The sequence below is a fragment of the Rhamphochromis sp. 'chilingali' genome, assembly GCF_963969265.1.
Source record: "Rhamphochromis sp. 'chilingali' genome assembly, chromosome: 12".
Lineage (NCBI taxonomy): Eukaryota > Metazoa > Chordata > Actinopteri > Cichliformes > Cichlidae > Rhamphochromis > Rhamphochromis sp. 'chilingali'.
Genome location: NC_137939.1, coordinates 30,865,519 through 30,891,727, shown reverse-complemented (window position 1 = coordinate 30,891,727; position 26,209 = coordinate 30,865,519). Strand labels below are relative to the sequence as shown.

The following is a 26,209-nucleotide window of genomic DNA, read 5'->3' as shown; positions in this document are numbered from 1 at the left end:
TGAAGGTAAAAAAAAAAGTATTTTTAAAGACTACACCTGTACATCGCCAACAGTGCTTCTCTTGACAGTTCTTTTCTCCTCCAGATGCATTTTAGGAATTGAGATATCATTCAAAATGGCATACTGTTACTGATTTCTGGTCACAGACACGAGGAAGGAGGAGAAGAGGAGGCACAAATTAAAGAAATGAGAAAAGCCTGCAGTCTCTGATCTTTCAGTCTTTCCATTCCTTGTGTTTGATTTTCTGTCATCTTTTTTTCATTGATCCTATTTGCATTTTTGTGCTGTGTTTTCCCTGCCATTTCTGTGCAACACTTTGTTCCGCATCAGTAGTCACTAAAAAGAACACGCCTCCAAATGTTTCCCCATTTAAAGAAATGCTTTTTGAAAACAAAGAGATAATCACCCTGTGCTTTCTGCGGAAAAATATACCATTTCAACAATTTTGTTCATGTTTTCCCACATTCAGTAAATACACTTTAATTATATGACATTATGTTATATGACATTTTAAATTATATTACCATTTGTAGATCACTGTGAATGTAGAAAGAAAGCACCACACTGGTCAACTGCTATTCACTGGTAGGATCTGTCAAGTGTGCCATATCACCCAGCAGGAGCTGAAAGTCTAATGAGGGTCTAAATCAAACATTATTATCTCTTGCTGAATTTCCAAATAATTTTTAAGCACTTTGTTTACTATACATTACATTTGGGGTTTTTATAGCCAAATAAAAGTGATTGTTACAATGTGTACTCTTAGTTCAAATTGCAAGCCAGGATAAAAGCAGAGTGTAAAGTCTTTGCCAAATCAAACAGGTGGCTCATCGGTAAGATTTCCATCCCGGATCAGTGAGGATATCGGTTAGGACAAAAGAGAGGGGAAAGGCATGTTTAGAGGAAGTGAGTGAGAAGGTGAAGTATAAACGTGGAGGTGAAGGCTTCTTTCTTGGTCAGTATCCTCACAGTGCATGACAATGTAAACATCACTGTTGACAGTAATGCTGGTGCTCAAGCATTTTCCCATTGCAGGCTTGAGCCTTGGTAGCATCTAGTCCGACATATCTAATACTAGAAAAACTAATCTTTCTATACTTGGTTATTCCCTTTTTATATTTCAGTTACTGTTAAAACCAAACTCATACTCTTACCTTCTTCTGCTGCATCCACAGATCAAAGCATTTCTTATGAACCACATTTACCGTGATGTTCATTTTTGTAATCAGTCAAAATGTGGAATATAGTCTCACCACGTAGTAACATGATAGAAAAATGCCACATGTAAATCTTTTTGGGCACCAGGAGTGTCCAAACTAAAACTTACAGCACTGCCAATCTGGAGTGAACCAAAGCTGTCCACTGACAGAAAAACTGACAAACCTACAATCGCATTCCTGCAGAAACACACTGCAAACATGTAAATGTCAACAGTAACACTGCAAGAAAAAAAATAGCATCATGAATATTTGTAAGCCAGTTACAGGCCGGGTGGTAAAGTAAGCTTTTAGGGGCCATCAGTACATTCAGCAGGAAGGAGTGGATAATGCTCTCTCTGCTCAATTACACTGTATGTCTGACATTTAGCTCAGGTTTCTTTAGAGACCATCCAGCATTGGCTCAATCCTTGAAAATAAATATCTGTGGACTGGCTGCTGAATACTAATCTAATGATAATGCCAAAGCTCCAATCTAATGTTAAATAATACATTTGAGGTTTCATGGCATCAAGTGGGAGGACAAAATTAGATTTTTTCCCTTTCTGTGAATAATACAGATAAATTTGAAAACACAAAGGGCATTTTTATGTGCTCAAATTGCTGTAAGATGGCTTCCTCTGGAGGCACATATGAATCCCTGCTGGTCTGAAATTGAACCGTGCACAAGCATTTTCTCCGACTTCTGATCTAACATTTTGATTTTCAGTTTCACTGACTAAAATTGAATACAGTCATGCATTTGTCAGCGAAATGATAGTTTCATACCTTTACCTGGCCTCAAGATGAAACCTTTTGGAGCTCTAAAATGAAACAGCCAAATGAATAAAGGCACGATTCATCTGGTATAAGGAGGCAAACAGAATCCTACAAACTGCAGCTGGATTTGCACTATTCAGAAAATAACTATAATTCAGCTTTAGCAGTCACATTTTTATGCCTATTCATGCTCTTTAATTCCAAGATCTGAATCACTGGTTTCCCTCACAGGCCAATACCTCCCTCTCCTGGCAGAAATCTCCACCTCCCATAGACAGCTGACTAATAACAAAAGTGAAAAACCCTTTTGCTTTTGCTCCTTTTGTATTTAACGAGGTTTCAGCTGCAAACAGTCAGCAAGTTGATTTCAGCTCCAGCGGTCGGCGGCTATTATGTTTTCACATGTTGTCCCTGCACTGTTCTCAAGCTGCCACTCTCTGTACTGTGGCTGAATGCACTAAAGCCCGAGCACCCACTGCACGCCTCTTTATTAGCAGTCATCCAGAGGAAAGCAAAGAAAGAACACGACAGGGTAAGCTCGATCCCAGTCTTCAGAACAAGGACAGAAAGTTGTACAATTATCCCCCCCGTCACCCACCTTCCTCTCTACGGTGTGAATTACAGCCTTTGGTCTGCCTCCTCCGCACAGATCACAACCTGGAATGAACTGCCAGACCTTACCAGTGCTAAAACAATACGACTTTAAAAGTGTCCTGCTATGCTTTTCCTCATCTACTGTCATAAATGTGCTGTTACACCAATGGGTGCTGGTATTAAACATGAGATCAATGCATGTGCGACAGATCCCAGCGAGTTAAAAGCTCAGCCAACTGCTCTTAATGCTCAGCCTCAAACTGTTTTTTCTACTCCTGTCTCTCTATGGAGTCCAAAAAAGCTTTTCAAAGAAAAATATTTCATTGTCACTGGAAACTGTGCGACTCTTCTTCGAATAGTACCCCCCTACCCCAAACTGCTCTCGAATGACAGTGTGAAGTTGTACCACACTTTATCTGGCGCCGTTTGCACTGGACCTAGTTTATTTTTAGTTTCTGCAAGAAAACGTTTTAATAGCTGTACTTGTCTTTAGACTTGCATGTTTCTCAAGTTTGCACAGTAACATCTACTATCACTATATCCTCACACGCTTCGAGTCACAGGCATAGTTTGTTTAAAGGTTCAGTATGCTGGATTTATAAATACTACTTTTTGTCATATTTGCTCAAACCGTTGCTATGTTCCAATAGTATGAATACAACAGAGATCACCTCATATGACACCTCTTGAATACCATTTGCAAGGATCAACCATGCCTGAATGAAAACAACCAATCAGAGCGGCACCTCCAACACACTATCAATAACTACTTGTGCCCATGCAGAGCAGCGCCCCCATGTTCAGCATATGGTCTCACTCAATCTAGTGCAGTTTCTGTGGGAGAAGGAGAAGTTTCAGAAATTCATAGGCTGAAAAACAACAGGCAGCAGTAATGAAGTCTCTGCAAACAGCTTGTAGGTGCCTTATCACCACCTTCTGGCAGTAGTACTATATTATCTTCTACCAGGCACCCATAAAAACAAGGGAAACAAGGGAAATACATAAAGTTTTACTGATTTTAATATTAGATAATAGAGCAGGGCGATATGACCAAAAATATCTATCACGATATAAATTTTAAAATTTGCGATAACGATATAACTGACGATATAATTGACACTAGACAAAATACTTTACAACTCCACAACTTTAGTGCAAAAAACCCCATTAATGTATTTTCACTTAAACAAGCAGCTGTTTTTTTTATGTGCATTGAAGTTATATAAAAAATTTACAGTGCAAATTCCTTGCTGACATTTTAACCAAAAGGTATTTCCAGTGGAAATTGGCCGACATATCCTCAGCATAACCATGTATAATATCCACAACTTAAAAAGAGGTTACACACACACACACAATATGGTAATATTATGTTGAAGCACAGTACATATCATACATATCACTCCGCGAGGCTCCTGCCTAATATAGCCGTAATGCTCCGGCAATCCATCAAGCGGTGCGGGTTCGTAGCTTAGCAAAGTCGTACTAAAACATTTGACAGATTTTCGAGCGCCGTGTACATAAAATCGTTTCGAGGTCAGTAAACACAACCAGAATTCATGCATAAGGCACACGGGATTATAAGGGGCACTGTCGATTTTCAGAAAAAAAAATATCAAAGGATTGATTTTAAGTGTGCCGTATTTTCCAAACAACACGGTAATAACGACGGCCCGCTAGCATGCTCTACCAAAAATAGTGCTTTGTTGTGTATCTGACGGACGAAAGCCAAACCAGTTCCACACCACTGAAGTTGCAGCATTTTTACAAACCAATTCTGGTTCATCCGTTTCATTTAACGATCCGTGTTCGCTCTTCTCATTCTGCGTCGCCGCCATGTGCGTATGTAAACCTAGGCACTGCGCATGCGCGTTTTACCCATATTCTATCGCGATATTTCATTTTCCTATCGTTGCCCAAAATTACACCGGTATTACCGTGAACGGTATGATATAGCCCAGCCCTATTAGATAAGCCTATCCCAGCTGCCTTAGGGCGAGAGGAAGGGTACACTCTGGAGAGGTTGCAGGGCTAACACACAGACAAAGACAACCAGTCGCACTCACGTTCACACCTATGGGCAATTTAGAGTTTCCAATTAACCTTTACCCACTAACTGCATGTCTTTGGACTGTGGGAGGAAGCCGGAGTACCCAGAGAGAACCAGACCTTCTTGCTGTGAGGCAACAGTGCTAACCACCGTGCTGCCCAAAATTACACCGTGATGTAATTTAATATTTTAATAGCCAAAAAAATCTCGCTTACAAGCCAATTGTAAGCAAGATGGCTAAAAAACACTGTAAAAACCTTATACATGAACTAAAACTATCAACAGAATTCACAGAAGCTTTGACTTTATGTCCACAACATGTTTGTTTTGTTTGGAACAGATAAGTGAAACTTTTCTAGTTATACAGGCAATTGGGATTAGGAATTGGTGGGAAAGAAAGGTTAAACAGCAGCATCCACTATTAAAACACTGCCCTCTGGGTGGTCAAAGTTTTCTTTAAACCTTTAGATGCTAATGACAAAAAGTATCTTTATAAAAGACGACAGCTTTAAATGTGGAGGAGCTAAATCAGCTTGTTTCTGACAGTGAAGAAACTGAGCAGCTGCACCAAGGTCCAGTATGAGATAAATAATTTCGACCATTGAATTATGTAAAGCTACTTTAATAGAGCCAAAGAATAAACACAGAGCTAGAAATGACCACAACACATTCCCTTAAAAAATGCTAGCAGGAAAACAAAACAAATTAAGATAAGCAAAATGAGCCCGTTTCCCAAAAGCACCTCAAGGCTAAGCTTATTGGATTATCCACATCAATAACAAAAAAAGTTTCCCAAATGCAAAATAACTTACAGACATTCTTAGAGATACTCAAACATTGAAGTGTGCCTTCTGCTCTGGCTGTGAAAGGCTGCAGAAGGGCCTGGGAGGGGTTTTAACTGCAGCTTTTATTGCTTATGCTAATTTCTAAGCCCTGTGATGATCTTTCAGAGACACAGATGAAAAGCAGCTATATTTTGTACGACGCCCATTTTCTCTTTGTAGCAAATTAATGTAATAACATGAAACAGAATCAAACCGTAACCGGCGATTGACACTTTTAATTTGACTTTTCTGACTAATAAAACACTTTTTTGTTTTGTTGAGTGTCACGTACTTGCACGAATGACAGGAAGATGTTGATAATAAGTGCTAAAATGCATATATTTATAGAAGTGCTGTGACTTAATCTTAACTAATTTCCTAAGGGTGTTGGTGTAATTTGGCAACAAGCAGAGAAAGCCGTTGACAACTGCACCTGAAGCTGTGTTTTCTCACTGAACAATCACAAATGTTTCTACAACATTCAAGCTTTTTAACTGATAAACCCCATTTTTATCCGCCTCAGAAAATGCTTTCAGAGACTTAGATTATCAGGAAGCAGGGCCAAGATCTGTGAGAGTGTGAGCACACAAAGACCTCATTTTCACTCTGAACATGACAGGAGGAAAATCCATTTTCTCAATCAAGATGAATTTCCAGTTTTCAATTCTGATTTGAACATTTGATTGGAGCTGTAAATGCACTATTATTCAGCACAGAGATTTGCCGCAGGAAAAGCAGAAACAAGTGCCTGTTTTAAGCCTGAAAAGGCAGTTTTTGAAAGATAATCTTCAAGGTATACAATGGCTGCAACAGGCTGAGAGGACTCTAGCACTTTAGCTGTTGTAAAGAGGCACCACCCTGTCTATAGATGCCCTGCAAATGGGGCATTTCTTTGGCTCTGGCAGGGCCTCGTAGCACTGGCTGCAGGTACACACATGACCACACTCTAGAAACACGCAGGAGCGATCCTGGCTCAGGCAGACAGTGCAGCTGGTGGGGGATATGCTGCTTTCCTCTATGTTAAGTTCACGCAAACGCTTCCTCTGTTGTTCCTTGAACTCCTCAAGTATGCTTCTCTCCTTCTTGCTCTGTCTGCGATGCATGTATTGCTTCCACAGGATGTAGAGGAGCGTGGAGCAGGCAGCCATGCCGAACACAATCGCCAGAATCCTCCAGAGTCTAACGCTGGTCCCCTGCTTCCGCAGGAGAGACTCGTAGTCCAGCCGAGTGAGGAAATAACAGAAGCCCTGTTTGGGTGGTTGGAGCTTAATCAGGTTGTTATCCAGGACCAGCTCTCCGACTCCTGTGATGCTGTCACCCACACGCAGCATCTCCTCGGTTTCGTGGATGCCTTTTGGTCGCTCCCCGCTGATGAAGTGACCAATAACACTGGACAAGGATTGGACTGTGGGGTGGAAGTTCTCGTAGGTGGTCTCCAGATCCAACTCCGCTGCATCTAACGGGCGTATAACTCGGACTGTGGAAGCGATATCGTCATCATGTGACCCGAGGGCAAAGGGAACTGTGTTAATGCGCTGATGGATGATTTTCTCTGTGCTGTTCCTGTGTGGAAACATTACATTGATTTATAATCACTATCCATGCATCAGAAAACAGCAACAGTCCAAAGCTCAGCTTATAAAGACAAACAACCATATTTTGGGCTTTTTTTCTTGATTATTAGCTCTTTATTTAAGCTCCAGTGTATTTTAAATAGTTTCTTTGCATGACAATAATAATCTCAGATTATTCGGCAATTTTCTTATAATCAAATTATGTAAAACTGCCATATAAACATTTTTCAAAGCTTTTAAAGGAATCATTTAAAAAGATATTTAAGAGTTTCAAGTGCGAATGACTTTTTAAGTCATTTTTCTCTGTCTTGTTTTTTCCGACGTGTAGGGTAGATTTAATAAGAAGGATATAGGTCAGTAATGGACAGTTATTGCTTTTGCCTCAGCCTGTCAGTCACTGCTACAAAATCTGAGGACCTCATGTGTTCTTTGCACACCGCCTTTGTAATATGCAATGACCTAATGAACTTGAGGCAATTTTGGGAGATTCAAGCTGGTATTTTTTTCCACAGTTACTGAAAATACTCAATTACTTCGGCTGAAAAGCATGCACGCCCAACACTTGTTTTAATGCACTGCACTTTTATCCCTTGCACAGAGTCCGGTATGCTTTGGACAAGAGATATCTGAGTGTGAAGGCAAAACTGGATTTTACTAGTCGATCAACACTCCTGCCCTCACCTGTGACCATGACATGTGGGTAGAGACTGAAAGAATAAGAAGATTGTGAGAATAAGAATAAGAAGGAGAAAAGCTTTCTCCGCTCTGACTCTCTTAGAGACAGGGGAAAAGAGTAGAGCTGCAACTCATCCTCAATGAAAAGAGCCAGTTTGAGGTGGTTTGGGCATCTGACTAGGACGCTTTCTAAGTGAGACATTTCAGGCAAGTCCAACTGCGAGGAGACCGAAAGGCAGACCAGGACATGGTTGAGAGATTATGTCTCTCAGATAGCCTTGAAAGGGCATCTCTGCTTAGACTGCCACCCATTCGACTCAGTTAAGTAGCAGAAAATGGATGCTGGGACTCACTAAACAGTTGGCAGCAGTTTTTCTTTTCCCTGAATATTTGGTCATGCCTGTGAAAAAAAAGTTATTAGAGAAGAAGGTGACTTCAGCATGAAATAAGCTCAATTTAGTTACCAGAGTATTTGGCTCTTGAGTTGTTTAGCAGGCTGCTGTCTGCGTCAGCGTTACCATCTGCTCTCCCTCTAACTACAACACTGACACAACTGTTTTTCCCAACGGCGAAACGTCAGCATGTAATCCTGTTCTCCGTCTACGTTTATGAATGAATTTGATAACTGCATGCCATCATTAAACCAAAAATCACTTAGCATAAATAGTTCCGTTTTTTAAATTAAAAAACAGATGTTTGGTGTGGAAAACAGAAAATGTTATTTATTTCAGCTGAATAACAAAACATTCAGACTGTCTGTAAAAAAACATATTTATTTAACCTCTTACCATATGTGAGTGGTGCGGTTCCACACCATCTTCTCCTCCTTCAGCGTCAGCCTCTCAATGACACCTTTGCAGTTATCGACAAACTGGCTGTTTAGTGTTTCCTTCACAGATCTCACCACACCTGCAGTGTGCAATAAATAAGTGTCAATTATTTTTCAGGACTTCCAATAAAAATAAAAGTTACTTTATTTAGGTTTTCCGCACGGCTCAGCAAACCTTCTATGACGGCATATGGGATACATCTTCCAGGAGTTTCAGACAGGATGGTTTTCAAATCTTGGTCATGGGAGACTTTCTTTGCTTCCTGTAGAATAAAAATAAATATATACTAAAAATGTAAGGAATTTTCACCCTGCATATGATAAACAGAGAAATGCAGAAATATGTCTGACCTTTAATCTGGCAACTATTGTAGCTCTGCTTCTGTAAATGGAATAGAAGAATGCGGTCAGAGCCGAGCTTGTGGCTAAAACCACAATCTGTGCCGTTGAGGGCTTCCCACTGGAGTCCATCCTGAAATCTACAGCATTGAAGGTCGCTGTGAGAGAGGAGATGAACACTTGAACTCCATATTATAGGATACCATTGTTTTTACTCCAAAACATTCAATTAGACTCCACAATATGGACACCCTACAAATAGTTTTGACTGTGCAGCAGTTCAAACTACCAATAAACCACATTTACTATGAGATTACAAAGAGCAGGAAATCCTCACAACTCAAAATTTTAAAGGAATTTTCCGCCAATCAATCTCAAAGGTCTTGTTTGTTCTACCAAAAATCTAAACATATTTAGATTTTTTAAATATATATTTAAAAAATAAACATAAAATATATGACTTGGGAGTTCAGTCCTGAGCTACACACGTGGTGGAGACTGTCATGTCCTGTGGGGCACGGCAGCTGCTCTGTGGGAGAGAAGGCAACTCTGCTGAGGTGGTGGAAGCTGCACAGAGGATGGTTGGATGCTGCCTTGCCGCCACCACCACTACTACTACAGACATCTACACCAGCAGAGTCAGTAAGACTGCTGAACTCTAGTGGTCCCAGCCAAAGGTAACACCACTTGTGTCTTTGAACTATACACTTTTTGTTTTTATTTATACTAAAGAACACTGTCAAATTGTTTTAGGGTGCTTGCTTCTGTTTCTTTTCTCTCATTCTTGTTGGCTTTAACCAGGACCTCAGCGAAAAAAATAATTTCACCTCATGTGAGTATGTGTTGCAATGACAATAAAAATCCGTAAATATATGCAGACTTTCGCCACTGCTGTTGCTAAAAATCTACCGAAACAGGAACGTCAGAGCAAAGGTTGCGTGGCATCTCGTTACAACTTAGAGCAAATTTCAAATAGGATCATCTCACAAATAAAGCACATTGAAACTACCCATAATTGAATGCGTGTAGATAAATACTTTTGAAAAAGTCACGTCTGCGGCTCCCTAATGTTTTGCTTTTCTCCTTTTCATATCTAAATGGACTGGAAACCGCTCACAGCTTAAACGGTAAATATATAGTTTATGGTTACTCCAGTCTGGACACTAAAATAGCCCCCATTAACTAACACGACAAGCAAGTTAGCTTCAGCAAACACAACATTACTCAGTGCTAACAATTAAATCATCAGCTTACATGGTAATATCAGTCTTTGTCAGTAAATATCCTTTCGTTTAAAGCGAAGTCGTTAGCTGGAGTGTTGACTAAAGTTATCATTTCCTTCACTTCCTTAACTGACATTACTAGCTAGCTTGGCTAAATTAGCAGTTTGCTAGCTATGCCTTGACTGGAAATGAAAGGACGGCTGAGACATTTGTTTGAAATAAGCTGCAGCCGTCACATAAGGAGACAACTAAAAGCAGCTTTAACGGACTGTCCAGCCACACATTTACACTCGATTTCCTGTCAACAAACCTGAAACAACAGCAGTCTCCACAGCTAAGCCAACACCAACACCGGGAAAGACACCGACGTGCACTTTGCCTCCCCACCAGTAGATGGCAGTGTGGCAGCGTACATCTATTCGTGAACTTGACGGCCATACCAGCTCCTATCCAAGGTTAAATAAAACTAAAGTAAAAACTAGAAGGAAAAAAACAAAACAAAACAAAACAAAAATAAAACAAACAAAAACATTTTAGATACCGAAATAAAAAAACAACAACAAACAGACGTTGCAACTCGACAACAACAAACTGAAATTATATTAAATGCTTACAAAACTAGATAATATAAAAATTGTACATGCTTTAGTCTTTATCAGTGTAGCCAAATCTGTCAAGCATCAGGAGGCTTTGGTGTATTTCTTTAGTGAGACTGGAATGTTTATATGACATTAAAAGCATCTCATCTATATCTGAATCTGACTTCTTCCACATTATAGTCATAAAAATGCTCAAAATTACACTGAAATTGGACTAATTTAATAATAAAAACTAACATGAAATGCGCATAATCACTCTGGAAATTAACAGAAACTAAAGTGAACTGAAAAGAAAAAAGAAAAAAAATCATCTACTCAAAAGGTTAATTGAAACAAAAAGCCAAGGTTAAACTCAAGAGCTAAAATGTCAATAGACATAATTCTATGCAAATGAAACATTAAAATCAATCAGAACAAACAAAAAAAAAAAAAAGAGAGCAACAGAAAAAGCGCATCTATAAAAAACGTGTTTTAATAAGTGAAGTTAATATGAAAGCCTTATCTCCAACAGCAGATTTTCCCATAGCTGGGGCAGAAGCAGGGTCACCTTTAGATTTAAGCCCCAGAGAAGCCCCACTTGAGATTCAGGATTTCTGCTTTAGAAGTGATCAGTGAAATTTTGTGCAAAAAAATTCTAAAACAAACAGAGATCCAGTGGAAGGAAGCCACGATTTGGGTGTTTGAAAACCCAGTAAGAAGCTGAGCTGCTGAATTCTATTTGAGGTGAGATCGAGAGCCACTTTTCCTCAGTGCCATAAAGAGGGAGTTGCAGTAGTCAGATCTAAACAAAACAAGTATGTCAGCAACTGTTATGTTTTTACTAGACATTGTGTTTACCTTAGCTAAGGCACTGAGACCTATTTTTCCAGCAATAAAGTGCAGCTTTGATTTTTCCCCCTTTTTTTGTATAGGGACAAGCAGCACTGATGGCACTGATGCCATCTGATAGCCACGGGTCTTTAAAATGCATTAAAATCTGCAACAAACTAGAGACAAACAAGCATAGACTACATACATGCATACAAACATAATGACAGCTTTGGGCGTGCCAGTCATGCAAATTCTAAACATTAAAATGAATGTTAGTTACACATCCTCTCATTATATCTCCTTTAGGCCTGCCGCTGATCTGATTTCTTTTTTAATGTTCCTGGTGTTGTTCTGCTCGTGTCTTTTAATTCTCCAGCTGCACCATGAACATTCTAGTGCTGCTGCAGAGGACATAAAGTCAGTGCTACAGTTAAAAAAAAGATATATATTCCAGTCCATAAAGATGTGAAGGTGTACCCAAAAGCCTCCTGGAGGGTAGGAGGGCTTCCTCGCCCTGGGGTGACCCTCTCTGCCTGCAGTTTATCCAAGGCTGCATACAAATTGTGTTTTCTCGGCTAGCATTAATGGCACTCTTTAACCATGACTTTGGGTCATCTTATAAATCATTTCAGTATTTTTTTTTTTTTTTTTTTTGAATACACATTTCAAGATGGCGGCGCACGTAGTTGCAGCAGCTCAGTGTTCTATACACTCATGCACACACTTACATTTGGATAAAACAAACAAAACAAAAACAGAGACAGTGGCTGTCAGACAAAATTAAGTCCAGTGTGAGTCAGTAGATTTATAACAGTAAGTCCAGTAGAATGGGTACGCCTTTTGTTTTGATGGATTTCTCCTTAAGAACCATATTTCAACTAAATGACCAAATTATCTTTTGTTGTATATTGCCTCTTTGCACTTTCCCATTGCATCATGTGCTTGGTGTATTTCTAGTGTGTTGTGGTTTCAGTTGGCACAGTTTGTAGCAGGAGGCTCTTTAGCCTGAAAAGCCATGCCCTGCTTACTCAAGCTGAATCTATCAGATAAAGAGAAGAGCTTTGATGAGGCAAAAATCATTGGAATTAGGTGCAATACTGAAACTTAGTGCATTGGGTGTATTGAATACATTTATACATTTTCAGATCATTTTTTTTGGCTACTCTGTATATCTCGAATCATTTCTGAGTCTTTGTTTTTAAACCAGGTCAACCAGCTGTCAAAACCACCCCGTACAGCAATCCATTAAAATGGTGGTACTGCACAGTGTTGGAGTGAATTGCCTGAAAAAACATCAGCCAGTTTCACTCAATAAAAGTGCTGCTATCAGAGCAAGCAGAGCTTTGGATTAAAAAAAAGGCTGTTTTCACACGTTTGATGCTGCTGGTTGAAACAGCATTTTAAAAGAATTTGGGTCATGCTGGGTTGAATAAAGTGGAAATCCTATAAAAACAGTGAAACTGCAGAAAAGCAGTTGATTTTGTAAACACGGTATCAGAGTTCTTTAAAGGCGTTTTTTTTAAACTACTTTTATGATGTCTACCTAAAGTCATCTCAAATATAAAACTATGAAGCAATGATAAAAAGTTGCAAGATAAAATCCCTGCTGGTATTTTGTCCTTTTTAGATACTTGGGTTTGTTTCTTATGGATCTGATGTCACTCAGAGCTCTGTCCACTCAGTAAATGCACATCTAGTGTTTACTCCTGTTTCTTTTCACTGTCTCTCCTTGCCTTTGGGATGTTTTACGACTTCTTCATTTGTGGGAGAAATAAGAAGAAATGGATGTAGCCACCACGATGTCACCTTTTGGCTAATTATTTGTTTTTTTTAATAATACAGAGAAAACCCAGAGAAAGCAATCAAAAGACCCCCCCAGGAGCAAGTAATTGGTGACAGTGGAAAGGAAAAACTCCCTTTTAATAGGAAGGAATCTCCAGCAGCCATCTGCTACAACTGGTTGGGGGTGAGAGAAAGAAGACAGAACCAAAGACACTGTGAAAGAGTGCCAGAGCTTAATAATGTTTACTGAAATCATAGAAAGGGAATGTTGGTATATTTTTTTCATGAACTTTGCAACAACCGGCCTTCCTCTTTGCAACCAGAGGAGTCACCACCTGCTGGCTTCATTTTTTAGATCTGAAAGCTACATTTATCTTTCATACAGTCTTTCATCTTATAGAAATGAGCAACCTAAACTCCTGGGCTGTTTCTTTCCTCTGTTCAGTTACTAAGAACTCGTCCTCCACCCTCCAACATGAAAGATAGCTTTCTTCATCCTTTTACAATATATTTATCTATTTATGTTTAGTGAAACAAAGGTCTGCATTTACAATTTCATTTTGCAACTTTGTAAGTCCGAACTAAAAATCTGTCTTCTGCCTTCAAATAATGTATAATTCTTATTCATATGATCAATTCCTGTTATCTTGCACTCAGCTCATTTCACATCAGTAATTATTTGCCAGACACACCGCACAGAAATGCTCATTGTAATTATTCAGATGGGCTGTTTAAAACGTAATGAATGAAGGAAAGCAGCAGGTGCAACAGCCTTTAATGGTGCATTTCTTTTTACTCGTCTAATCTTTACATTCACTAACTGCATTTACTTCTTGAAATGTCCCTGAAATGCACTTCATCCTTTTAGCGTCCCTTTTAAAATCTTAAAAATTCAGCAAAGTGAAAGCAAAATCTGTCACAGAAAACTCCCGTGGCTGAATCAGTCTGACATAATCAACCTGACATCTGAATGATCAGCCTTCACAAAGTCAGGGAGCTTTGCTTCTCTCGGGAAAAGTTGCAGCCTTATTTTCAACCTCAACAAAAGAGCAGGGATGTCCTGGGGGAGTTCTTTTCAACATTAGTCACCTTATTTTGTGGAGAGAATCTACCTTTCTATTACCCCCCTCTGCCCATGTAAGACTACCTCATTTTGTTTGTGTCAGTCACAGAAAGACTTCCGTTCAAATGCCAGCCTGACACATTCACATTAATTTCAAACAGACAGAAATAGAGATAGCAGATGGAGGCAGCAGCTTTATAGGAGGAGTACTAGAGGCGAGAAGAACATTGTATGTGTCCTCTTGATGCTGCACCGCTGAAAGGACGACATTTGGAATTTGCTGCGACTGATTCAGAGAAGCCTGGCATTTTGCCTGCCTGTGCAAAATCCACAACACCCTTCCTTTTCACTGTTACACAGCAGGCACATTCATTTATTGTAATACTCTTTCAAACTTACAGTAACTTACAGGTGCTGAAATTACAATATACAACTGCAGAAGTAACCACTCGACCTTTGAAATGTCCAAATACTCACATGTGGTTGGAGGAGTGTCTCACTAAATTAAAGACAATATCAGTTAGAAGTCTTTTTCTTTTTACTCTTCAGTAAAGTGCCTTCATTGACAAAAAATATTTGGTGTTAATAAGCTAATCAAAAATTAGCAAACAATCAAAAGATTTGAAGAATTTAAATGTAAAACATGTTTGGAATACTAACTGCTTTTACTTCTGCACATGCATACAGGCTGCTTATTCATCCACTGAAAAGCATATTATTTGAGAAAAACACTGAAATGAGCCGGCGTTCTGCAGCCGGAGGACTGCTTTGAGCATTACTCAAGAGGAGCACAGGATGTATAATGAATGTAGCTGGCAATGACTTTATTGTGGTGTCTCACATATATTTTGCCCTTGAAAGCATGAGAAGGTTTTAGCTGCAACATGCAATGAAACACTAGTATTCCTGATACCGCTGAATATACTGGTATGCATAATGTGCAGTTATCATAGTGCGAATATGAGATGAAGGAAAATGCAACATCCAAAATGTGGTTTAAAAATAAATGAACATTTCAGGAAAATGCTGCATGTTTATGTCCATATTACAGCTAACATGAAGATCAATAGTAATCTTACACACTCACGGGACACTTTATTAGGTAAAACTGCATTTTAATGCAAATGCATCAGGCATGTAGGCATGGTTTAAACAACCTGATGAAGTTCAAACTGAGCATCAGAGGGAGGACAAAGGTTTAAATAACTTTGAATGTGGCATGGGTGTGTTGCATGTTTAACAGGCAGGCGTTAGCTGATGCAGACACTGAAGGAGACAGAACTAAGTTTCAAACAAAAAGCGAGCCTTTTATTGTGGCCGATAACATAAGAACAAAAATAAAGCGAACGGTAAAACTAAACTAAAACCTAAACTGGGAGAACTATGATAACAGACCAGGAACATATGAAAAACTAAAACATGGAACATGACCTGAGCAGAATCATGACATACATGAAACTTAACGGAGGAAACACAAACAACCCGACAAAGACTGAATGACAACACACAGACTGAATACACACAGGAGGTGATCAGGGGAAGTGGAAATACAGTGGAAACAGCTGAAACAAATGAACATAATGACACCTCAGGGGAAGAGTAAAACTAAGCACGCTGAACATGAAAACACCAGACTTTCAAAATAAAACAGGAAACATTGAGAGACTTAGACATGGCACACAAGCTTGACAACATGAAGCACGCAAACAAGGAACACATGACATATTGACAGAGAAGACAAGAAACTACAAATGAATCAGGAATGATAGAAGGAACAAAACTAGAATGAAACACAACCAAACCCTAAGCACTGAGCATATATTCAATATAAGAAATCAAAAAATACAAAATGAACTCAAAATGCTGGGTCACAGCAGAAACTCAAATAACCACTTGTCACAACCAAACTATGAAGCAGAGCATCTCTGTTGCTGACCGTGTGTCAGGGTCTCTGAGTATTGGATCGCAGGTTTTCTGTAAATGATTATTCTGTTAACTTCTGAGAATCATTTCTTTTTTGCATTTTTCTAATAATAGTATTTCTTTATATTTATATTTCTCTGGGTTTAGTTCTTTTGAACATCCAGTTCTGTTAACAGTTACAGTTTTGGTTTATATTCAGTTCATTGAGTTTCTATGTATTCCTGCCTCTCATTTGTTCTGTGTCTTTAGTCTCTGTTTTTGTGTTTTGTTACTTCCTGTTTTTATTGTTGTCGTCTGGTGTCTTTAGTTTACTTCCATCTGAGTCATTATGTTAAGTATCCTCAGCTGTGTTCCCACCTGCTACTTTCCCCCTCATTATCTGAGGTGTTGTGTCTACACATATTATTATGTGTAGACACAACACTGGTTAGGCACATTTTATGATTGAATGATTCACAGGACAGTGCTAAGTGGATGAGACGAATAAATGAAAAACATTCCTCTAAAAATGGACAAAAATGAGTAAAAAAACAGCCAGTGCCAAAGAAAATCTTTGAAAGAGTCTCAGAAAGTCTGTTGCTCAAGACCACTTTAAAAAACTTACAAGAAAGTCTAGCTCAGAGGAACAAATATTAAAGTAATGAGGGATGGTTCAAGACTTTTGCCCAGTGTTGGGTATAGCAGAAATGAAAGACATACATTATAGGTCCCCTTTAAAAAGCATATGAACAGATATCAGACTCCTCATATGTCTCATTATTTATTTATTTTCTTGTGCTAAGAATCCACATCCAGATACTTAAAATAATTCTAATTAACATGTATTAATTAGCCCTTGCTTCTAATGTCTTGGCTAATTGCCTCATTATTTTTGCCTTATTTTTTCACTGACCTTTAAAACAACCACTTACTGCAGCACAGCACTCTTCCACTTCTATAGTGCAGGATTAAACGAGGGGGAGTTGACCTGCATGTCTCCTGTGACTGTCCCCTTCTACTGAGCAAGGACGGGAATAAGCCTCCTTTCTATAATGTCCTGCACGTTCCCTCTTCATTAAACTATGATTCACTTGAACTGAATTACGTATTCAGCCAAAGCTAGAGAATCTATAGTATGGAAATTAGGTGATATTGATTTTCATCCCTTGAGGCTTTTACTTCCTGTTTTTGTAAACAAAGAAAAGGCTTCAGCTCTACCAAACATTCTGTAATGCTACTTTGTCATTTTTTGTCAGACTAATTTTTGATTGGCCGTGGGTGTGTTATTGATAGCGGCAGTCTGATGCGTGAAAAACACAGCAGCCTTTCTGTCACTATTCCCTCTCGCGCTTTCTTTAAGCTACGGCTGCCTGCATTGCTGTCGCCCTCACGTACAACCATAAATCAGCCATGTAAGAGCTGGGCCCCTCTCTGCCAGACCCTGCACATTGATTACACTGCACTGGGTAAGTGTAGCGTGATGAAGAGAGAGCCCAATTCAATTAGGCTGCCTTGCTAGACAGAAATACGTAGAATATGTTGGCCTGGATAAAAGAATGTCTTCTGTCGAAACTGAGGATAAGGAAAAAGAATTTCAGAGGTGAGGCAGGGATGTCGCTTAGGGAAAGTAATTGGTTTGCTACGATAACCTTCTGCACCCTGGATTGCTTGTGAGTTGATAACTGATGCACATTTTCAAGGGTAGAAGAGAAAGTGATATGATGATGATAAAAGATTTGTTTTTTATTTCCTGCAACTAACAGCGAATAAACACATTTTAATCAACCTTAGGTCAAAGTCTGCTTGCAAATCTTCTGACTTTGTCGATCCCAGTTTGAACAGATTTCAAGAAGATACATTGTAACTTCTTAAGTGAACCCAGCTTTTTTCCTCTTGTACACAGCAAAATCTCCAGTGTTAAATTAACACTGGAGAGTGTCTATATGGGTCCACACCTCTGAGTGGTAAATACAACACTGTTGAGTGTTAAATTAACACTTTTGACAGTGTTATATGTTTACAAGTAACCTAGTCAGTTTTGAAGATTAACAATGGCTAACACTGAGCAGTGCTGATTTTCTAACACTGGAATATTTCTAACATTTTGAGTTATTTTATTTTCCTTGGCTGCTTATCAAATTCAGGGTAGCATAGAAAAACTCCAGGCCCCAGTCCCCTAAGTTAAATTCTAGCCTTTTATTAGTACATTACAGGACAGCTCATTTGTATTACAGAACTGGACCTCTCAACTTTGATTATTTAGAGCACGTTTAATGCAGTTAGTAAAACAAGACTTCTTTTGTGTTTAATTGTACAAACAGTCCATCCTCCAGTTTTGGTAAGCAATAAAAAATGATTTTGGGACTTTTTAGCTTTCAGGGTGATAGAGGCATAAAGACAGGAAAGCTGGAGAAAGACATGCAGCAAATGTATTAAGGCAGGTTTGAACTTGGGTCTCTGGATTAGCCTTACAGTATATGGATCACCTGCTCTACCCGGGGAACTAAACCAGCACCCTCAGTAAGTATTGTTTGTATTCTGTTTGAACTAATTAGCAGTCCTTGCACTTGCACCGTGTTAACCATGCTGGTTAGCATTAACTGATCAGTTCATTTTGTTCCACCCTGACACTATGAAGGTTAAAGGCTCATGTTAGACTGATTTTTTGTCATAACACAGTTACTTTGCATTATCCAGTAAGTATAATATTAAGTGTATTATTTTATATATTGTATCTATTTTGGACACATCTACTATTTGTTACATTGCCACATATGTTTTAGCAAATGTTTTACTTTTATTTGCCTGGGCAAATAAAAGTGCATGAAAAGTTCACAGGAAACAGTTCAGCAGTTCTAAAACTAAAAGTCGAATATAAGTCTAAAAGTCCAATATTAAACTTGAATGCAGACAGATATTTAAAAAATGCACCACACTCTGTCTGAGAGCAGTTCATACATTAACCAAAATAAGAGCAATGGGTGAAAAAAAGAGAAAAGTTGTTGCAGTTTCACTAAAAGCTGAAGGACTGAAACATATGCCACATGATAAAGAGACTAAACACGTATTACACTAATTGCACTTAAGTGCATTCTTGTATGGGATGATAACTCACGCAAGTCAATACTTAATACACAAATCCATTTCTTTAAAATCATGATGGATCTTTTCAGTTTAGTACATCAGCATCTGAGAGGTGATTTATGGGACCAAAGATGCTTGGATAAGGCCTCTCAATCAGACTGTCTTTGGTAACTCAAGGAGTTAATTCTGGATCAGATCCAGTCTTCATTCACTAAATGTCCAACATCTCTTAATCATTTGACCCACTGTGGTCTCCTACGTGGTGACTGCTCAAGCATTTCTAAGCCCATTAACTCAGTTTCAACAATCCCAAGTCTTCCCTTTCAGTAAGCATTCAGAGACAGCTTGGATGCACTTAATTTTGCTCTTGTAGTTATAATAAGAGGGATTTATGTGTGTTAATAATAATAATAATAATAATAATAATAATAATAATAATAATAATAATAATGGATACTTTATTGATCCCCATGGGGAAATTACTTGTTTTTCTCTGCATTTGACCCATTCACTCAGTGAAGCAGTGGGCAGCCCACTAAGCAGGCGCCCGGGGAGCAGTGTGTAGGGACGGTACCTTGCTCAGGGGTACCTCAGGGTAGCCGTTAAGTGGATTCGAACCGCCGACCTTCCGATCATGGGGCGACCACTTTACCTACTGAGCTATCCCTGTTATAACGCCTCTAAAGCTGTTCAATCTGTTTCTCCCCGCGTGCTTTTTTTAATTCACTGCACACACGACGGGTGGAAAGAGGGACATTTATTTCCCAGTGTTGCCACAGTAACAATTTTCTAAGCTAAGAACTTCATCCACCATGTACACGTGACAGCTCAGTCCATTCTGCCCAGCACAGCTTGCTGGCAGACACATATGATACTTATTTTGATTCATTGAAGCAGAGTCATCCAGCCAGTAAACAGATGTCTGGACACAATGTGGTGATGTCGGACAGATGTTCATGCATTTTCATCTTAGCCATGTCCACAGAACAGAGCTGAAACCTGGAAGTGTTGTTTACATACTACTAATGTGCAGAACACAATACATTTACATTTATAAGAGACATGTTTTTGACAACATAATAAAGGACAATAAATGCATCTACCAAAAGGTTGATTCTCTTCATTTTATACCTTATCATTGCTTCACTGACGCTGCATTCAGATTATTAATAACCTTTGTTCAGGGTTTATTTGTATGGGTGGAGCAAATAGCACTTATTCACCTCCTCTTAACAAAAGCTAGACTTGCTGTTCTCACCAATGGAAATACACTCACTGGCCACTTCATTACTTACACCTTGAGAGTACTGGGTTGGACCCCGGTTTTGCCTTCAGGACTGCCTCAGTCCTTTGTGCCACAGATTCACAGTGCTGGAAATATTTCTCAGAGATTTTGAGCTATATTTACATGACAGCATCACACAGTTGCTGCAGATTTGTTGCTGTACATCAAAGACGAATCTCTTGTTTCACCAGATCACAAAGATGCTCTACTGTATTGAGACCCGGTGACTGTGGAGGCCACTTGAGTACAATGAGCTCACTGTGATGTTAAAAAAAACAGTTGTAGATGATTTGAGCTTTGTGACGTGGTGTGCAAAGAAAGTACCCCCACATCACTGCACCACCATCACCAACCTGACTGTTGATGCAAGGCAGGATGGACACCATTTATGACTACACCAGCAACTGGAATTGAGACTCATCAGACCAACATTTTTCCAATCTTTTATTGTCAAAATTTTGGTGAGCCATGCAAATTGTGATGTCAGTTTCCTGTTTTTAGCTGACTTCTCCTCACGGATTATTTTTTTCTCTTTTTAAGACTTAAAGTTACTTAAATCACCTGTATTCCCCATTCAGTGATGACATCAACGGGTTTACAGCCTGATACCTGAATAGTTTGACAGCTCTTGGGGGATTTATTTTAAAACTTACCTGTTTTTGCAATTTTTAAAATTACCTCTGCTAATTTGAGTCACTGCACAGTCCTTTCTAACCTTTTGTGGTATTTGTGCCTTTTGGAATAGTTTGATAGAATTATGTATTATGGTGTGCACTGTAGTACAGCCTGTCCAAGAAGTTTGTCCTTGCAATGCAATATATTAATTATTTATATACAGTTATTTATAAATAGTCTGTGGTCATATATGGAGCTTTAGCTGCATCCTACACCATGCCAACATGTTCAAAATTTCATTTTTGACACTTACATAGTTACTTTTGTAACTTAGCATGCTACCAATTCTTAATTAGCACTAAACAGCTGTGGTCAGTGAGAATATCTTTTTTTTGGTGTTATACTGGCCCAAATATTTTCAACAAGTAGAAATGTGACTTGATGAGGATGATGGTAAAAAGAAATTCCAGGGATTATCAGAGTCATTTGGATTCATCATCAGGGATCATGGCCAATCCATCTGGTTGTGATATTCCACAAAATAAGTTACATTTAGTCCTGGGATAGAAAAGGTCAGGTTAATGGGGTTAATCCTTGAAAGTCTGCACCGATTTTCAGTCACTGCTGAAAATTTTTTTCCAGCAAACCGTCCGGTGGGTGTTACCGTCCATCGAGTCTTTCTGCTAAAGTGGATGAAAGGTGAACACTGACCTGGAGTCTGAAAGTGGTAGTGTTGACCCTTTTCAACATTTTTAACATCTATAAAACAAAGGCTATATTCAGAATATGGACTGCTCTTATCTCACTGCTGACAAAATGTTTCTATTGATCCTTAAAAGTACAGAAAAAATCTAAGTGTGTAGATATAATTTGTGAAATAAGAACGAACTACTAAATGTATTAAGCAGGCATCCATTAAAGCATGACATATAGACATTTTCAGTTACAAAAATAATGGGATTCTGTATTTCAAAAGCATAATTTAGTGCTTATCAGCTGTTTTGGAGTTTTGGAAACTTGCTCTGTCTTTGAAAATGTTTTTAATTATGCAGTAATATCACTCAAACAGAATTTTTAAGTCCAATCCTAATTAGCCTCACTATTATATCTCAGATATCTTTGCATAATATACAGTGAGCGACTCAGCTGTGGAAGGAAAATTCTGCTAGTTTATGTCTGAAGTGAACTGCTGATGTAAACAAACCTTTGACAGGATTAAATGGCCTTACAAATTTATCTAGTCTTAAAAGAGGGGTTAGAATCATTCCAGAAATAAGGGGTCTTCACTGTGCAACACTTGCAACATCGATCCAAAACACTTGCATCCTCAAGCTGTTAATAGGATAAGATAATTCCGCTGATCCTGCTTAAACAAATCACACTTAACAAGTGACTTTTACAACTCATTTAATAAGTAGTTACCTAAGAGGGAATACTTGTTTTTCTCATGTTTACAAGAAACATAGATAGAGTGATAGCTCAGTGCAAAGCTGGATGGATAAATAGTGCTTTGGGACTGAGCCATTTGGAAACAAAACAATAAAGCAGGGAGGGGGTTGAGAGTGCCCGAGTGCCGGGCTAAGGATCCTGTACTGATCAGCGCTGCATGATGCAGAAAACAGATGAGAAAGAGGAGGAGGAGGAGAGGAAGGAGGAGCGAACTGGGAACAGACTGGCTGAGGCTCGCAGCTCTCAGTCTCTTCTCTGTGCTTCGCCAAGCAGCTTCTCTGTGCTTTCCTCTTTCTCTCTCGCCCACATCGGCTTTAATACTCTTCTTGCCTGAGCTTACAAGAGGAAACGTAGCAACAGAGGGGCTCGCTCACTCGCTCGCACCAACTTCGCCCACGCCATGCTGCCCTGGAGAAGGAATAAGTTTGTTCTGGTGGAGGATGAGGCGAAGAGTAAACCCAAGAGCCTGGGGACTGGACTGACATACCACTCCATCCTCTCTTCTCTGCTGCGCTCCTGTCCTGACTTGCTACCCGACTGCCCCTTTGACTGGGTGGGTAGCATCTTCCACACAAAACGGCAAAAGGTTGAACTGAATAAAGAGGAGCCGGTTTATAATGTGCGCTACTTGGGAAGTGTGGTCACCATTACGGCAAAGGGAGATGGCTGCACCCAGGAGGCGGTGGCCAAAATCTGGGCGAGGAGCAACTATGGGGACCAGAGTGTCAAGATGAGGTTAACAGTGGGACCACAAGGGATCCGGATGAGTGCCGACAAATCCGGGAAAAAGAAACCCATCCATCTTTACTCCCTGAACAGGATCACTTATTGCACCGCTGACCCGTGCCGGCCCAAGATCCTGGCTTGGATTTATAGGCACCAGGTCAAGAACATGGCGGTGGTGCTCCGGTGTCACGCAGTCCTGGTTAGTAAGTCGGAGAAGGCCCAGGCAATCGCCCACAGCCTCTACCAGAATGCCACCTCCGCCTTCAGCGAGTTCAAGCGGCTGAAGCGTCAGAGTGATTTCCGGCACTGCCAGCAGCAGCTGCTCGGTGAGGAGGCAGTGCCCCTGATGCCTCTGAGGAGGCTGCTGAACGGGCAGTGCCACTACAGACCGCCTGCCGACAACCCCGGGACTGCCACCCGTCTCTGCTCCATCACAGAGGAAGAGGAAGAGGAGGAGGAATGTGAGAAAGAGAGCAAAGATAGAAAGGAAGAGGTGAAGGAAGCGGAGGAGGATGTAAAGGAGCAGCAGGACAAACAGAAGGTTTTAACGACAAACACAGACCCGACTCAGTTATTATCAAAGTTGGACATTGGGGATATTGCTCGACTGGAGCAGTGCCAAATCAACTTTGTCAGTGACAGCAACAACAATACATTTACCTTTATAACCTCTCTGGTGTGACTGTAACACAGTTTAAAGAGTGCAATTCTGCACTACAATGACACATTCCTCTCTCTGCCCTTCACTGGTACCCCACTCAGGCTCCCTCCTGCCCCAACCATGTAATGCAAAGTGTTTACCAGAAACTTCTCCAACTTACCGGGTGGACAAGAAGAGGCAGACGATCGTTTGTGGGAGTAATTCCTACTCTGCCCGGATGCCTCGGATTCGGGCTTGACTGTAGCAGTTTGGGAAACTGCATGTTTACACAGGAGGGCTGGTGATGCACAGACTAACAGCAGCACAATGACAAATGAGGACACTGGGTTCAGAAAACACGGGAGTGCTGAGAGACGCTGAGATCGCTGACATTTGTGTCACATATTGATTGCAGCACCGATCAGGATGTAATTAGTAGACCTCTGTCTCTTATTTTTGTGAGTATATTTCAAGCCTCGTTTGTAAACAGGGTCATTTTTTGGACTGACTTGTGATATTTTTCAGGGAGGTTCTTTGTAAATTTGTGTAACTTTTCTAAAATGACAATCCTCATTAAAATGACTCGCAGACTGACCTTTCCCAGCGAAGAAGTTTATTACGGTTTTACTAATGATAGCAGCCGACTAATGAATAAGGCTATAATTTAGGAGGCAAGCCATTGAGTCGACATGTTTATTGCTGCCATTTGTTAAGGTCCTTATCATTTATGCATGACAAGTCAGCAGTAACCTTTTTCGTGCTGAGCTATTGTCTTTTTTCTCATGACATCTTTGATCCTTTGGCTTTTAAAATGAACACTGTGATAAATGCGTGACCAGGGACTATTACATAACTGTTCATGCAGCATTGATTAATTCTTATAATGCATCTTTTAAAATATATATTTATGATTTGCTAAAGCAAAAACAAACTGTTTGCCACTGCTCTGCCCGTCTTAGTTTTGCTAATGCAGTTTTTCCATGAGCCCTTGCAAAAATGCAAATGACCCTCACTATTGAACACAAGTGTTTGAAATATGACTGTAGCTGATTTCCTGTTGATAATATCTGTGCTACTGTCCCAAGATGCATTGTGATTACTATGAGATGAAGCTATTTATTTTCCAAATATGATGAACAAAAATTACCCTTGCTTGGGTTTCCTTCTTGAATCTCAGGAGGAGTGTATTTCAAGATGGTATCAAAGAGATTATTCAAATGAATGCAACTGCTCAGCATTCCACTAGTGTACATTTGCATGTTTGTGATGTGAAAATATGTCTTACCATCACGTCAAACACAAGAGAACAGCCTATTTACATCCGATTAATCTGCTTTCAAACTGTATAGAAGGATAAATAAATGTTTTTGCCACAGAAAAGACAACTTTCAGCTGCCAGTTTCATTAGATGTTAATGTGGTTTGATAAATTTCTGCAAGCCTCGCAGTGGCTCTGCATCACTTAACCCTAAGGGGAGCAATTAATCAGCGGGCTGAATTGTTCAGAAAAGGAACATAAAGCACCTGCCTCGACAGGACGGCTGTCAGGCTCCGACAGTAACGAGTGATCCAAAACGGGGACCAGGAAGTTGACTTACTAATCAAGCATATTGCTGCCAAAATCAGCTATTTCTAATGAAGGAAGAGAGTTTAACCGGGTTTACTGGGATGATATGTAACTATACCATGTTTGGATTATATCACCATAAAAATAATAAATATATTAACGTTGAAAAGCTAGTAACAGTTAAACAATTCATGAATTCATGTCAGGTATCAAACATCAAAAGCCGTTTGAGCTGACTTTTCTCATTAGAGATTCTACTTTTGAAGAGGAATGGCTTCGACTTTATTGCTGCATGAGAAAGCAAAACCATTTGGAGTTGGGTTGAATTACTGAGACGGATTGCTGGAACATTTGAGATCAATAATTTTCTTTTCTTGAAATGAACTACCTCGGAAATAGAAGATGATCTCATGTCAGGAGATGGAAGATAAAGGATTCATTTGTCCTTGCAACAAATCCATTCATAGGAGAGATTACGGAATACTTTCATTTATGTGATTTTTTCCCCTGCATTTTAATACTCAGACACACAAAACACAACGCAATAAAGTCACACTGACATTCTGCTATGGGGTGGTTAAGCAGAGGAACCACTGTGTTTTTA

The 26,209-nt window shown here is 39.6% G+C and overlaps 2 protein-coding genes across 2 annotated transcripts; one reads left to right on the top strand and one right to left on the bottom strand.

Annotated features, from left to right (window-relative positions):
• Positions 1–5,226: 5,226 nt before the first annotated feature.
• On the bottom strand, positions 5,227–10,464 carry mul1 (mitochondrial E3 ubiquitin protein ligase 1). The gene is made up of 5 exons (XM_080899750.1): positions 10,395–10,464; positions 8,874–9,019; positions 8,698–8,785; positions 8,482–8,602; positions 5,227–7,007 (listed from the first exon to the last, which is right to left on the bottom strand). The coding sequence occupies exons 2-5, from the start codon at positions 8,991–8,993 to the stop codon at positions 6,278–6,280; spliced, it is 1,059 nt and encodes a 352-aa protein (XP_080755876.1). The 5' UTR covers positions 8,994–9,019; positions 10,395–10,464; the 3' UTR covers positions 5,227–6,277.
• Positions 10,465–22,939: 12,475 nt separating this feature from the next.
• fam43b (family with sequence similarity 43 member B) lies at positions 22,940–25,441 on the top strand. Its single transcript, XM_080899597.1, has 2 exons — positions 22,940–23,940; positions 24,162–25,441. Exons 1-2 carry the CDS (start codon positions 23,074–23,076, stop codon positions 24,342–24,344), a joined length of 1,050 nt encoding a protein of 349 aa, XP_080755723.1. The 5' UTR covers positions 22,940–23,073; the 3' UTR covers positions 24,345–25,441.
• Positions 25,442–26,209: the final 768 nt, after the last annotated feature.

Excerpts from the sequence above, each read along its gene's own strand:
- mul1 (XM_080899750.1), bottom strand. The coding sequence starts at position 8,993 with ATGGACTCCAGTGGGAAGCCCTCAACGGCACAGATTGTGGTTTTAGCC. Across the intron at positions 8,786-8,873 it reads CAATAGTTGCCAGATTAAAG|GAAGCAAAGAAAGTCTCCCA; the intron begins GTCAGACATATT and ends TTTATTCTACAG. Across the intron at positions 7,008-8,481 it reads AACCGCACCACTCACATATG|GAACAGCACAGAGAAAATCA; the intron begins GTAAGAGGTTAA and ends GTTTCCACACAG.
- fam43b (XM_080899597.1), top strand. The coding sequence starts at position 23,074 with ATGCTGCCCTGGAGAAGGAATAAGTTTGTTCTGGTGGAGGATGAGGCG. Across the intron at positions 23,941-24,161 it reads AGCAGCAGGACAAACAGAAG|GCTCCCTCCTGCCCCAACCA; the intron begins GTTTTAACGACA and ends TACCCCACTCAG.